The following is a 13,107-nucleotide window of genomic DNA, read 5'->3' on the forward strand; positions in this document are numbered from 1 at the left end:
AACTATTGTTATTCTGTTCTTTCTTTATTCTTATGTCTTATTCCGTACGTTTTTTGGCTCTCTGTAACTTCTGCATACGTTCAGCTATTAAAACCATTCAACTTTTAGATCCCGGTTCAAATCCCACTGGGATACATCAGTCAATATGTCCCTGATCAAGATGTCATTTCACTTTTTCAACTATTCTCACTACTTCAACTTATTCTTACGGATTTAAGCTATTCAACCAGTTTAGCTTTAGCAATTCAGCTATTCATGTTTTATTTTGGCTCTCTCTTTTTCCTCTCCTCTCTTTCTCTCCTCTCTTCTTTCCTCTCCTTCTCTCTGTCCTCTTTCCTTTTGTTCAGCCCCATTCTTTTTACCTAATATATTTCACATCTCATATCAGCTATTGACGCTTTTTCGTTCTATGCAGTGTCTGATAATAATACAAAGTATTTCTTCTTTCAGCCGTTTTAGGTAATTCATTTCAACTTTCATCTTTGACAGTATTACAGTTCAGCTTCAAGCTTTTCTAACAATGTATTTTAGCTCTTCACTTAGGTAATGCACTTTAGCTTCCAACTCTAACAATTTTCCTGATTTTTTAGCAGTGTAGTGCATTTGAGCTTCAAGATTTTTCGTACTATTTGTTTCATATTTCTGCATTTGTGAGTGATTATCAGTTAGAAAATATACTCAGACCTCACAATGTTCTACGTCTTTTGTCATTATTCAACTTTTAAAGCCAACAGTTCAGTTTAGCATAAGCTTTTAACTTTTTAATGAAATTCATACGTATTAAAACGATTTCCACTTTTTCAACTATTCTCACTACTTCAACTTCTTCTTACGGATTTAAGCTATTCAACCAGTTTAGCTTTAGTAATTAAGCTATTCAGCATTCCCACACATTTTCTGCAGGAAATGCATTTTCTAGTTAATAATAAAACTTGTTTTCTTAGGAAAACTTTAAAAATTAAAAATACATTTTTATGTGAACCTGGATTTAAATTGGCATCTCAATATTGGCAGAAAATACAAAAAGAGTCACAATGCAAATCTGGCGATGTTTGGCAATTTTATTGAAATCTGTTGAAAGGTTTTAAAGATAATAGGGAGACAGATAAACAATTAGGACTGCAAGCATAACTTTGGCAAATGCGATAAAAATTGGGTCCATTAAACATATCTCTTTATGAGATAACAGACTTGTAATCACACCTAAATGTAAAAAAATAAGAATGAAAACTGAGAATCCAATCAGTCAGTAAAAAAAAAAAAAGGATGGTACGTTAACAAATTAAAAACAGTAGGCCAAACCTTTAAACCTTTAATTAAAGATGTCTTAAGGCACTTTGTATGAGACACACAAGGCCATGAGGGAGACAGAGCTCTAATAACAGCATTTTTTGCACATAAATTAAGGTAATCACAAACATAACACACATTATAAAACAAGTACAACTAACATTCAGAAACAACTGATGTGCCACAACGTCTTATGTAATTACTGGGAATCCAGATGTAAATCCATGATGGTCCTATTGTAAAGCAATCCGGGTAACAGATAGACAGATAGATAGTACTAACCTGCTTTATGATGCACCATAAAAATATAATAAATAATCTGTGCAAGGTTGAAAGGTGTCAATCTCATATTCAACATAAGTTTAAGTGTTCAGTACAGCTTGTTAACAACAAAACAACACAGACATGAAAAGGGCATTCACAAGATTGTCTTGACACTTGGTACGCAGGAAAAAATTAAAAGATTTCCCAAACTATCCCTTTAGGAAAAAGATTTGCTGAACACACTAAAAAAAAATATGCTAATCTCATGAAGCACTTATGTGCTCACATTGGCCTCTCTTTCCGAGGGCACATAAAGACTAAGAGTTTTAAGTGGCGGCTGCCACAGAGCCTTTCTTCTCACTGAAGAAGCTCCTGAGCAACATGACCTGACCAATGCCGATAACAAACAGCAGGACGGTTTCTCCGATGGACCAGTAGGTCACCCGCTCGAGGAGATGCTCGGCTTTTGTGCGGTCGTGCGCCTCTCTTAGCCTGTACCATGTCTGCGAGTCAGCCACCACCTTCAGGATCTCATGAATGGAGACGCAAGATGACTCCAACTGACAGCAGAAAGATCAAAAACAAAATTAATCAAGAGCACAGGAATGGCCTGGGGCAAAACGTACATTGGAAGGTGGGTCACACATTTGCAAACATTGAATTATCTAAACTGCTCCTTAACAGATTCTCTAAGTAAAAAAGAGAGAGTTCTCTGCGCTTCTGCAGACCACAACAATCCGGTGCAACCAAAGAAGGACAAAAAAAATTTGCCAGTGCAACACAGATGTCTTCTTACTTTATAGTTTTATTTTTTAAGGTGCATAACAGTGACTAACGTTTCGATGTAAGATTACATCTTCATCAGAGTCCTTTAACTTCCCCCATTTTTCCAGCAAGTCTCAGGACTTGAAGTGGCCAAAATGGAACATCTACATTAAATATCTTGTATAAAGCACAGGATTGTAAACACTATCTTTAACTAGGAGACTACGAATGTAGGCTGATATGGGGAATCTGAGTTTTTTTTCTTCTTAGTTCTGATAAGCTATAATGATGTCAAACATGGAACTGGAAGTTTACAACAATGGTTGACATTTCTAACTCTTGTTTGTGTAAAATTGAAAAAGGCTGACCCCCCAAAAAGGGGGTGTTAACACACCTGGATGTTTCAGGTATTGTGGGATAAGGAAAGTATATTTAAAGCCTTGCAAATAAGATTCAGTCATGGTTAATATAATATCTTCGGTACATGATGAGGCATGTACCTTGCAGCTCTGGCTTCACCTAGTGGACATTATATAAACTGTTCCCCATCTGAACTAAACTAACAATAATGTAACAGTAAAGGTTTTGCTGCAGTTGCTATCACCACAAAAGATGACTAGTTAGCTTAACTTACTAAATGCAACACTTTTGGCAAATAATGTTTTTGCTTCAGTGCCTCTTTAATCTGAAACTTATCTTGCCTTAACTTAAAGGCAAAATGTAAGTGATTGTGTGATCCTTTGAAGCCTTTAAGTGTCTGGAGCAGCTAAGTGACAGCCACAATGTGGCCCTTTTAAAGGGTTAGGCCTCAAACCCTTAGTTCTTAGGGTTAGTTCCTCAAAAGTAGTTGAAAACCAAGTTCGTCAGACTTACTTGAGTCAGTGCTGTACTTCCAGTCATGGTCTGCATGAGAGGTTCCTCATCTCCGTGGCGGAAGTCCAGGTACACCGTTTTATGTGTAAAAGTGGAGAACCCATTGCTAAAGCAGACCTGGTAGACTCCTGCCATAGCTGTGGTGTGAGAGAAGCTGTCATACTGCTTCTTATTCTCATTATACAAGACATTGTTTAGAGGATCAGTGACAAAGCAATCTACATCATAGTTGCCTCCTGCAATGACCTAAAAGAAGAGGAAACACACATTAAAGACATGTGGATGACAGAACATGTGTATGCCAAAATAGTTGTAACATATGTTGTTTAGTTGTAACATATGCATTGTGCTATGTGGAACTGGCTCACACTGGTTATGCAGCAAACCAGTTAGGTGGGTTACTTTAAGTAAGACAACGAACCTTTACCAAAATAATTTTAACTAAATGTAACGTAAAGAGTGGTATTAAACTACAGGTAGGGGTATTATGAGGATTTCAATTTGAGTAACCAAATAAGCACATCACTAAAAACAGATGCATTTTGAAATCATGGAAAGAACTAAAATTATGTATTTTCTTCTCTTTCTAAGAACTAGAGACAGGCACCACTCAAATAAATTACTAGCTAAGAATAACTTTGGCAGCATCTGGTAAACACACACTTGTGGGACTGACGAAGCTTTCAGAGTAACTTACTTGGAAGTCTATTTCAAACTTCACGTCTTTCTCTAGTTCCTCGTAGAAACATTGCTTATCGTTGTCAGGGAGCTCAAACGTGAGCTCAGTTCCAAACACCACAAACACATGCAGCAGCAAACAGCCCAGTCCCAGGAACAACATGGTGAGAGAAGAAACTGCTAAAAGCTGCAGAGTGTAGCATGAATGGTAAGAGTTTTGTAGCTCTGACGTGGCACAAGCACGAAGTACTTCCGGAGCAGGTTTGTTTATTTTTGCTAGAAAATTAGCCAACTGTTATCAAACGTGAAATAAGGTCAAACTAAACACACCATAACATCTAAATATGAAACAACCCATTTTAAACCAGTTAAAATCACAAGGCGACAAATTACTGGGATCCATTTACACTGCTGCGATCTAAGCCATTAACGGTGTGGCACCAACACTCATGACGTTTAGGTTTCAAAATAAAAGCTTATTTTTCTTTGCTTAATAGGCTATATAACACACGTTTCAGGAAGAAACTCCGTTCGGGGTTTTTGTGTTTTGCTGTGGTGGAAGAAGTATTCAGAAAATTTAAAGTATCACAAAAGTCCTGCATTCCAAATCCATTAAAGTAAACAACACAATGTTTTTTAAAGTAACGTATTGCTTCTGTGTTTATTGCATGTAGCAGCATGTAATGTTGCACCTCGTCCAGATAGGTGGAGGTTATTTTGAATGCTGTTGTTGGTTTGTTTGATCAGTACAATTGCATCATGTTTTATCAGATTATCATGTTTTGCATTTAGTCTTGAAAAGTATTATGAATAGCAACATAATAATAATGAAGTTAAAAGTACAATATTGGCATCAGTAGTGGAGTAGGCCTATACGTATAAAGTAGCACAAAATTGAATTAGTAGGCTAAGTAAAGTACATAAAAATTGATTAAGGTAAAGTCTTTGAGTACATGTACTCAGTTACTTTTCACTACAATTGTTTAGGAAAATTCAAGTTCCCAGTGTCACCAAATTAAGAACAATAATTAAATAATGATTCCTTTATTAAATAAGATGAAAAAAAAATCCTTAATACAGTTCACTGTAGAAGTGAACACTGCTGGTGTGGCATTGAGGATATGGCAGCTCAGAAACTAATCAACACAGTAGGCCTATGAGTCAGCGAGCTGCATGTAGGCTACTTTGGGTGTGTTTTGTGTTTTGTATGAGAAAGGTTAAGATAAGATACACCGATAGGCGGCTCTGCTCTCCTTGGGCCTGTAAAAGATGATCAAACCCGTGTGAGAGAGTCTGACATTGACACGTGATTATCACAACAGCTAATTCCATTTTTATTATAGACAGAAGACAACCAACGGCGGCAAGTTGTCATACAAGCGCTGCCATGACAACAGAGGGTACACATTAAACAAAAGTCTTATTCTGAAAATCCCAGTCGGTGCACATCACGCCCCCACTTCCGCACAGGGTGTAGTCTTTAGAGAGAGGAGAAACACCTCGGTTTTGACAGCATTTGACCTTTCATTAACTGCGTAGTATTATTTGAAACCGGCAGAGTTTTTACTTCTTTTTTTTTTTACATTTTGTAATAATCTTACCACTGAAGCTTGTAGTGATTTAAGTTGGTTAATAATTAACAGGCTAAAATATGCAAAACTACGCAGAGTCAATCAGGAATTTTGTAGAGAGGCACGCGACCGGTCTCACTGTTGCTTTTGTTGCAGGTAAATGAATTATTGTATCATAGGGATATTGTGTGCTATATGGTGTGTACCTTTCTGCGTTTTCTTAAATGTCAGGGCAAAGGAAGTAATATTACTGACAATGTATGTATAATACTCATAATAGTAACCCATTATTCAGGCAGAACTCTGCATGTCAGAGAAGTAGCCTATCACATTTGATCCATCATGACAGAGGCATTCATCGTGGCTGCTGCTCCTATAACCCTAACCCTCAGTTTGTGAATAAAGGAATGTCAGTGGAACAGCACAAGTATAAAGAGCATTTTAGTGTTGTCGTAAATGTGTAAATATGCATATCTGTTTGGATCTCAAGCCATATTTGAAATCCCAAAGAAAGGGTTCAATTCAGTATTTTATTCTCCTGTAAAATAAATTGTTCACCGAGCTTTTCATGTCACATTAACAAGGACCAAGAAATAGCACAACAGGATCAAGAAATAAATAGAGCAAAAGCGCAAATAAAATGAATATAACCACAATGAGACATATTACACTGCATTTGATATCATTGTTAACATGGTGATGTTTTTCTCTCAGGGGCAGGCGTACTGGCCTTGCGCAGATGGCTGGCTGGTGGAGTGTGTCGGAGCAAGGTCAGGCTAGATGGGAAAACAGTCCTGATCACAGGAGCCAACGCTGGCATTGGGAAAGAGACAGCCCTGGATATGGCCCAGCGAGGTGAGGGCCTCATTTTCTATTAGTTTTGTCTGTTCTTTTTTGTTGTTTTTGTGCATCCCTTTGTTATTATCTATAGAGTGCCTTTGGATTGACCTAAATTGACTGCTACCTTGACTACTAATTCAGTACTAGTTCAGTTTAAATATTATATACATTGACGCTGTTTCTTATTTTTGTCAAGGAGCCAGAGTGATCCTAGCCTGCAGAGACATGACCAGAGCCCGCATTGCAGCTGATGATATCCGGCAACAGAGTGGAAACGGTAACGTGGTGGTAAAGAAACTGGATCTCGCCTCACTGCAGTCTGTTAGGGACCTGGCCAAAGATGTCCTGGAGAATGAAGAACGTTTGGACATCCTCATCAATAATGCAGGTATTTGGCAGTGGTTAGTCAGCAGCAGTAAACATTTTTCACTACAGGAACATTAAGGAAATAATCACAAACGTCATACATGTATAGGAGAAAACAGATGTTATGACATATAGGCACATTGAGAACTTGTCTGTAGAGGAGCGCTTTCAAATATCACATCACAGCTAAACAATTAAAATCAAAAATCTGTCTCATATAGGCAGCTGAATTTTGTGGCTGAAACTGCACTTGCTGTATTTATTAGAATTATCCTCTCTCAACATTTATAGGCCAAAAAGTGACCTCAGTTTGGGGTCAACTGATGGTGGACCAAGAGGTTATTTTTTAGTAAGTTTTATGTTAAGTGTATTTTTAGATTTTGAACAACTTAATCAACAATGGAGACACTACACACAGAAAGCATTTATAAAAATCAGTTGGGAAACTTACCTGATGAGAGGGCTTTTATTGCAGACTCTTTCTCTTTTTGGAATGGGCCGATTGCTTGGCCTGTGGTATTGCTGCTTGTTGTAGAATTCTCCAAAACCAAATTGTACCCCCAAAATTACCTACAGAAGGACCCCAAACCACTTAATATGCAACTACGACTGACTTACAGTGTAGGCTACGTCTACATCAGAGGAAGACATTGTACTACTACATTTACCTAATGGAGAAAGTGGCAGATTCAGATTCACAAAATATCACAATGAAATGAACAAGATCGGTTATGTTCTGCCTCTGTTTAAAAGTGGTGAATGTACACGGAAAAGTTAGTGTTACGTAACGCCTTTTTTCCAACCTTATTCAACACAACAGTTGAGATGTTCTTGTCAGCTATCCGCTCGTGCTCCAGGAACGTGAAGAAAAGTTTGCTAGGTATATCCAGCAATCATGTTACGTTAGAAGTTGCAACAAGTGAATCGCAGCCCAAGCCGGTAAACCTGCCCCACCCCCCGCTGCTGTCCAGAGCGTATCAAGAGTCTGCTGCGTGCTGCGTGCTGCACCAGCATTTTATTGTTCGGCTGTTTATTTTTATTTTTAATATCCAATATTTTTAATATCCAAAATCCAATGCTGTCCAAATTGCTCCAAAATCCAAACCCCAAGTTTATTGGGTACCCAGGAAACCAAGTGTGAAGTAGATTGGATGAACGGTTCATGAGATCTTTCAAAGACAGACGCACAGACATACATACACTTACACACAGAGGCTTCCCGCTTTATTAGATAGATGGGGAACTCCAACTAATCTTTCTTTTCTTTAAAGATTATTTTTTGGCATGTTACGCCTTTATTTGATAGGGCAGCTTAGACATGAAAGGGAAGAGAGAGGGGGAATGACATGCAGCAAAGGGCCTCAGGTTGGAATTGAACCTGCAGCTGCTGCGGCAAAGACTGAGCCTCTGTACATGGGGCGCACGCTCTACCAGGGGAGCTAACCAGGCGCCCCTCCAACTCATCTTTCTGAGTTGTACTCATTACAGGAAGTGGGGTGTCCTTCTAGAAATTGTCCAAGCTATGATCTTGTACTGTGCATTCAGCTCAATATAAATTGGTATAAAAATCTTTGAATGCAAGGTTATGATCATTGATAATCATACCTTCCGAATCTCTTATAAGTGTATTTTTTGATTTTCAGGTATCATGATGTGTCCTAAGTGGAAAACTGAGGATGGCTTTGAAATGCAGTTTGGTGTCAACCACCTGGGACATTTTCTCCTCACCAACTGTCTTCTTGACCTGCTGAAGAAGTCAACTCCAAGTCGCATTGTCATCGTCTCCAGCCTGGCACACGAGAAAGGTAAAGACAATGTTTTGTCATTTTAGTCCATCAAAGCTACCTACTTCGTAGTTAAAATCGTATCTCTGACATTTTACTTCACTTAAACTGATACTGAACTTTGGATGTTAATGACAGATAAAACTCATGTGATTTTCTTCACTGGATTATTTCTTGTAGGCCGTATACACTTTGATGACATCAACCTTGATAAAAACTATAAACGTGAGGTGAGCTACCGCCAAAGCAAGCTGGCCAATGTGCTCTTCTGCAGAGAACTGGCTTCAAGACTGCAAGGTAATGTTCAATGCACGCTGCGTCCCATTAATACAACGTTGTTCAGATACACTGTAAGGGTAAAGTTGATGGGGAATAATCATCTCACGTTGTCCTGGTTTTTATTTGCTTAAATTAACATGAAGTCTTAGGTAGTACAAATCTCTTTTTAGTATTCTTTTGTTTTTGCCCTGGTTAGTGATTTTGAGTCCATGAAAAGCGCTATACAAATTCAACTTATTATTAGTATTATTATTACCTTGTATTGGGTCTGTTTCTTTCCTACGTTAAAGGGGCGCTATGCAGTTTTGGCCATTTCTTCGCTGTTTTCTCGCTTTTTGCTCGCAGGTTTCTCTATAGAGCTCCCCCTACAGCTTCGGAATAGATATTTGGCAGCTCCTATGTTTACTTGTGTCTGACTCCTCGCTCGGTCAGTCTGCCGTTTCCTCTTTCTCTGTTCCTCCGACAACGCTTTCCTAGCTTTCTGCTTCGTTTTTGCCGGCTCAGCCATGACGATAGTGTGAAAAACTCCATCTCTACCTTGTTAGCTGGTTCCTGAATAGGCGTATGTGTGCAGTGCCGTGAAGCAATTCGTTACATCGCGATACCTGATATCATGCGATACTTCCTGACGCTGAGGCTGGCGACTCGCCAGCCCAAAGTTGCAAGGGTGGTTTTTCCGCTCACAGGCGCTAGGGGGGAGCGAGACGACCACCATTCAACTCGAAAAAAGTCATATAACCATTCCAATGACTCAGAAGCTTTTCAGTTAAGGTAAATTAAGCTAAAAAAACTGCATAGTTCCCCTTTAATAGTGTTATGATGTTTCATGCATTGTAACTAACATTTGATTTGATGGATCCCTCTCATTAGACACTGGTGTGACAGTGTACAGTCTTCACCCTGGGGTCATTCGCACGGAATTAGGCCGCCACTTGTTACCTACTTTAGCTCTGTGGAAGAGGATCATAGCCATGCCATTTTTCATGCTGATCAAAAGTCCCTGGGAAGGAGCTCAGACCAGCATCTACTGCGCTGTGGATGAGAGCCAGGCAAACGTCAGCGGCCTCTACTACAGGCAAGTACACCTGCAATAAAACTGTGAAGATAAACTTCCTTAACTGAGTTAATATTTGCAGTTGTCTGGAATTCAGTCCACTTTGCAGGGTTTTTCCATCATACAATGGCAGAGCATGACAATGAAACAAATGATTTATGGCATAGTAAATAGTTTATTTCACAAGCTTCTTCTGATCCATTAGCAATTGTGCTACAGCAGATGAGGTTATAAAAAGATTGTAATGGACTCTGAGTGATGTTCTCCCCCTATTTTACTTCCTCATACAGTGACTGTGCCTCCAAAACGCCGGCACCGCAAGCCCTTGATGATGCTGCAGCCAAGAAGCTGTGGGACCTCAGTGCTTCCATGGTTGGTTTAGCTTAAACACAATAGCCTGCCTTGCTTTTATCACCTACTCTAACTGCTGGAGTCAGCCGCCGTGTTTTCTCAGGTGAATCAATAACAGCAAATGAGGTTTATTATCTAATGGGTATAGGCATTGCATTATAAATGATGATTTTACCTGTTCAAATCTTTTATACCTAGATGATGAGTATAACATTTTGCACTATTTAATCTTAGACCCCAGTTAGTTGATTGAATATTAAACTTAGGTATATTGCTTCATCTTTATGTTATGCAGATGCATTATGATTTCTGCTTAATTGTATATCTATGGTGTGCTGCTATATCCCTATTAATCGACCATCTGATTGTTTGCATTCCAATGAGCAATTGCGAATTCTAAAATGCTTATGGGCCAAATAGGCTGGCATTTTGTCATCATATGATTTGTGCTGCAAATTCTAAGAGACCTCAAACTTTTGCTTTTATTCATGGCATCTAACAACAATTGCCAACATACAGTAAAATGATTGTACAGGCTGTATAATCAATTCTGTGTCAACCTCATTGCAAAAAAATCATACAAACATGTAAAGCAATACTACAATACTACATTTGCGTACAGGTCGAAGAGGTACAGTAGACCGTGTTGAAGTAGTGCTAAGTGTTGCATGAAAGCTGGGAAATGACATTATCTGTTGGTAGTGAAAAGATTATTACACTTCAGAGGAGAGAGGATCCTCCACCAGGTGTGTGCCCTCCTTTGTGTGTGTGTGTGTGTGTGTGTGTGTGTGTGTGTGTGTGTGTGTGTGTGTGCATTCTCTTTGTTGTATCACGATGGTGGCTTTCATTCTTTAAGGTGAGAATTGAACTGTGTGCCTTTTGTTAACCAAACTTATCAAAAATGAACAAAGTGTACAAAAGGGAACCACCAACGAAATATTTTTGGCAATAAGGTCTGATTAAAAATTATTTCTTTTCTGTCAGTTATTAAATAACAGGTGCAATAACTAAAACTCTTAAATATACTGTATATTCATGGAAGACAAATGGCTGTGAATGAGATAATAGTGTCCACAACAACTGAAACATATTCTTTTTGAGTCACATCATGACTTGCAGAAACAAATAGAGAATCCAGGCTTTTGTGAGCAGGTTATCAGCACATTTAAGGATGATGATGTGTTCCAAAGGGTGAATGTGGCCCCATATTGTGTTTGAGAGCAGTTTATGCTTATGATATGGGGTTGCCAGTCTGAGCTCCTTAAATGTAACCTTGGTTATTTAAAAGAGTTTTCCCAGAGCTCTTTTAAATTAAGCTAGGTGAAAATATAGATTACCGAAAAAAAGAGAATTAGTTGAAATAGCTCAGGCATTTGAAAAAATAGAGCATCCCTCAGCTCTCATACTGTACGTACCACTTTTTAAAATAAAGTCATGAGGTTGATACTCCTGTTTTACAGCTTTCAGTCATCGTTATATCTCAGTTTGATGTTGATCCATCTTTTTGTATGAACATGCTTATTGTTGTACATTATGTTAAGTATGAGATGGATTCTTATGATTTTTTTAAGATTATTTTTTTGGGCTTTTCCCCCTTTAATGGATAGGACAGCTAGGTGAGAAAGGGGAGGAAGACATGCAGGAAATCGTCATAGGTCGGATTCGAACCCTGGACCTCTGCGTCGATGCATAAACCTCTATGTTTATGCGCGCCTGCTCTACCCACTAATCCAACCCGGCCACAGGTTCTTATGTTTTAGACTATCTACTCAATGAGCTGTAATTGAAAATAGAAATGCCAAGGCTGCTAGTTTTTAGGTGTGAAAATCATGTCAGTATGTTGGCATGCATCACAAATTACTCACCTAACGTTTGAATTCCAGTTCACCAGTTGCATCATTCTCAGTGTTCAGTTAAGTTTTAATGGATTATGTCAGTCATGCTGTATCATGTCAGGGTGTCCGAGTTCACTTTGAGCTTGCTGGTTTTAATATCAGGGGATTTTTTAGAACACTAAAGTGAACTACGTGCTACATACTCCCCTGAAGTATACACTGTGTTTCTGCACAATAACTCAATCGTACTGATTTTGTCAAACACCGGTCTTGCCTACGCATCAGCCTTTTTTTAAAAGAGAAATACATTATCTTGCCTGAAGCCGCACTTGACAAATATTGTTGCTTTCTGTTATATTTCTGGAAAATATGACTAAAACCAGGTGCGCTCAGAGCTGCATGAAAGGGGAATCTATGTCTCAGTTAAAATTCAGCTGTTTCTCATTTTAAACGACAGAAGTGTAAAGACAAAACTTTCCTCTTTTTTAGTCCTTGAATGTAATTTACGAATCAATGCATCCAGCACTAAATCATCTAAAAAAGACTTAAGATCATTTAATTGTATACAAATCATAAGATAGGTTACAATACAACCTAAATGTTAGTTTTAATACATATGAACTTGCATCAACCCCTTACTTAAGTTCCTATTCACCACTTACAAAGTTCACTTTTTAAAATGACACAAAGCTCTTATTTTCTTAACAACTCTTACATCTTCAAAAAGCAGTAAATTACAGTTCTAGTCATCCCTCTGAAAATGAATTAGTAGCAAAAGCAAACAACTGAAGCACAAAAACTCATACAAGCCTTCAACATGATCGCATATTATGAATTTGAATGACTGAATTACCCCAAGGCTCTCTGACTCAGATGTTGTCTCTGCAGTATCTGTAGGTAATGTCATGCACATGCCCTTATCAGTTCTCCGTCCAACGGATACAGAATCTATAGCTGGGCTGGAAAAGTGATAAGGAGATGTGAGCGACCACAGAACAACAGCACCTGTTAAATCTGTATCACACTGTGATGGAGGACCTATTGTTTAGGGACAAAAGTGAGAGTCCAGAGAGGTTTAAAAAGTGCCCATCTATGGACAGCCTGAAACTGCCATCCCTTCCCTCGAAGTCCTGGTCCAAAGAGAAGAGTTCTCGCGG

At 38.6% G+C, this 13,107-nt stretch overlaps 2 protein-coding genes across 2 annotated transcripts; one reads left to right on the top strand and one right to left on the bottom strand.

Annotated features, from left to right (window-relative positions):
- Positions 1 to 1,035: 1,035 nt before the first annotated feature.
- Positions 1,036 to 4,265, bottom strand: tmed3 (transmembrane p24 trafficking protein 3). Its single transcript, XM_031314031.2, has 3 exons — positions 3,890 to 4,265; positions 3,193 to 3,438; positions 1,036 to 2,114 (listed from the first exon to the last, which is right to left on the bottom strand). The coding sequence occupies exons 1-3, from the start codon at positions 4,031 to 4,033 to the stop codon at positions 1,881 to 1,883; spliced, it is 624 nt and encodes a 207-aa protein (XP_031169891.1). The 5' UTR covers positions 4,034 to 4,265; the 3' UTR covers positions 1,036 to 1,880.
- Positions 4,266 to 5,327: 1,062 nt separating this feature from the next.
- On the top strand, positions 5,328 to 10,681 carry si:ch211-107o10.3 (uncharacterized protein LOC407663 homolog). Its single transcript, XM_031314030.2, has 7 exons — positions 5,328 to 5,597; positions 6,156 to 6,296; positions 6,478 to 6,669; positions 8,291 to 8,452; positions 8,612 to 8,728; positions 9,581 to 9,785; positions 10,055 to 10,681. The coding sequence occupies exons 1-7, from the start codon at positions 5,522 to 5,524 to the stop codon at positions 10,149 to 10,151; spliced, it is 990 nt and encodes a 329-aa protein (XP_031169890.1). The 5' UTR covers positions 5,328 to 5,521; the 3' UTR covers positions 10,152 to 10,681.
- Positions 10,682 to 13,107: the final 2,426 nt, after the last annotated feature.

Source organism: Sander lucioperca, chromosome 3, assembly GCF_008315115.2.
Source record: "Sander lucioperca isolate FBNREF2018 chromosome 3, SLUC_FBN_1.2, whole genome shotgun sequence".
Classification (NCBI taxonomy): Eukaryota; Metazoa; Chordata; class Actinopteri; order Perciformes; family Percidae; genus Sander; species Sander lucioperca.

Bases quoted from the DNA above. Each gene is read 5' to 3' on its own strand.
- tmed3 (XM_031314031.2), bottom strand. From the start codon at position 4,033: ATGTTGTTCCTGGGACTGGGCTGTTTGCTGCTGCATGTGTTTGTGGTG. The intron at 3,439-3,889 runs GTAAGTTACTCT...CTCTTCTTTTAG, and splicing joins AGTTTGAAATAGACTTCCAA to GTCATTGCAGGAGGCAACTA. The intron at 2,115-3,192 runs GTAAGTCTGACG...TTCTGCTGTCAG, and splicing joins GAAGTACAGCACTGACTCAA to TTGGAGTCATCTTGCGTCTC.
- si:ch211-107o10.3 (XM_031314030.2), top strand. From the start codon at position 5,522: ATGCAAAACTACGCAGAGTCAATCAGGAATTTTGTAGAGAGGCACGCG. The intron at 8,453-8,611 runs GTAAAGACAATG...TATTTCTTGTAG, and splicing joins CAGCCTGGCACACGAGAAAG to GCCGTATACACTTTGATGAC. The intron at 8,729-9,580 runs GTAATGTTCAAT...CCCTCTCATTAG, and splicing joins ACTGGCTTCAAGACTGCAAG to ACACTGGTGTGACAGTGTAC.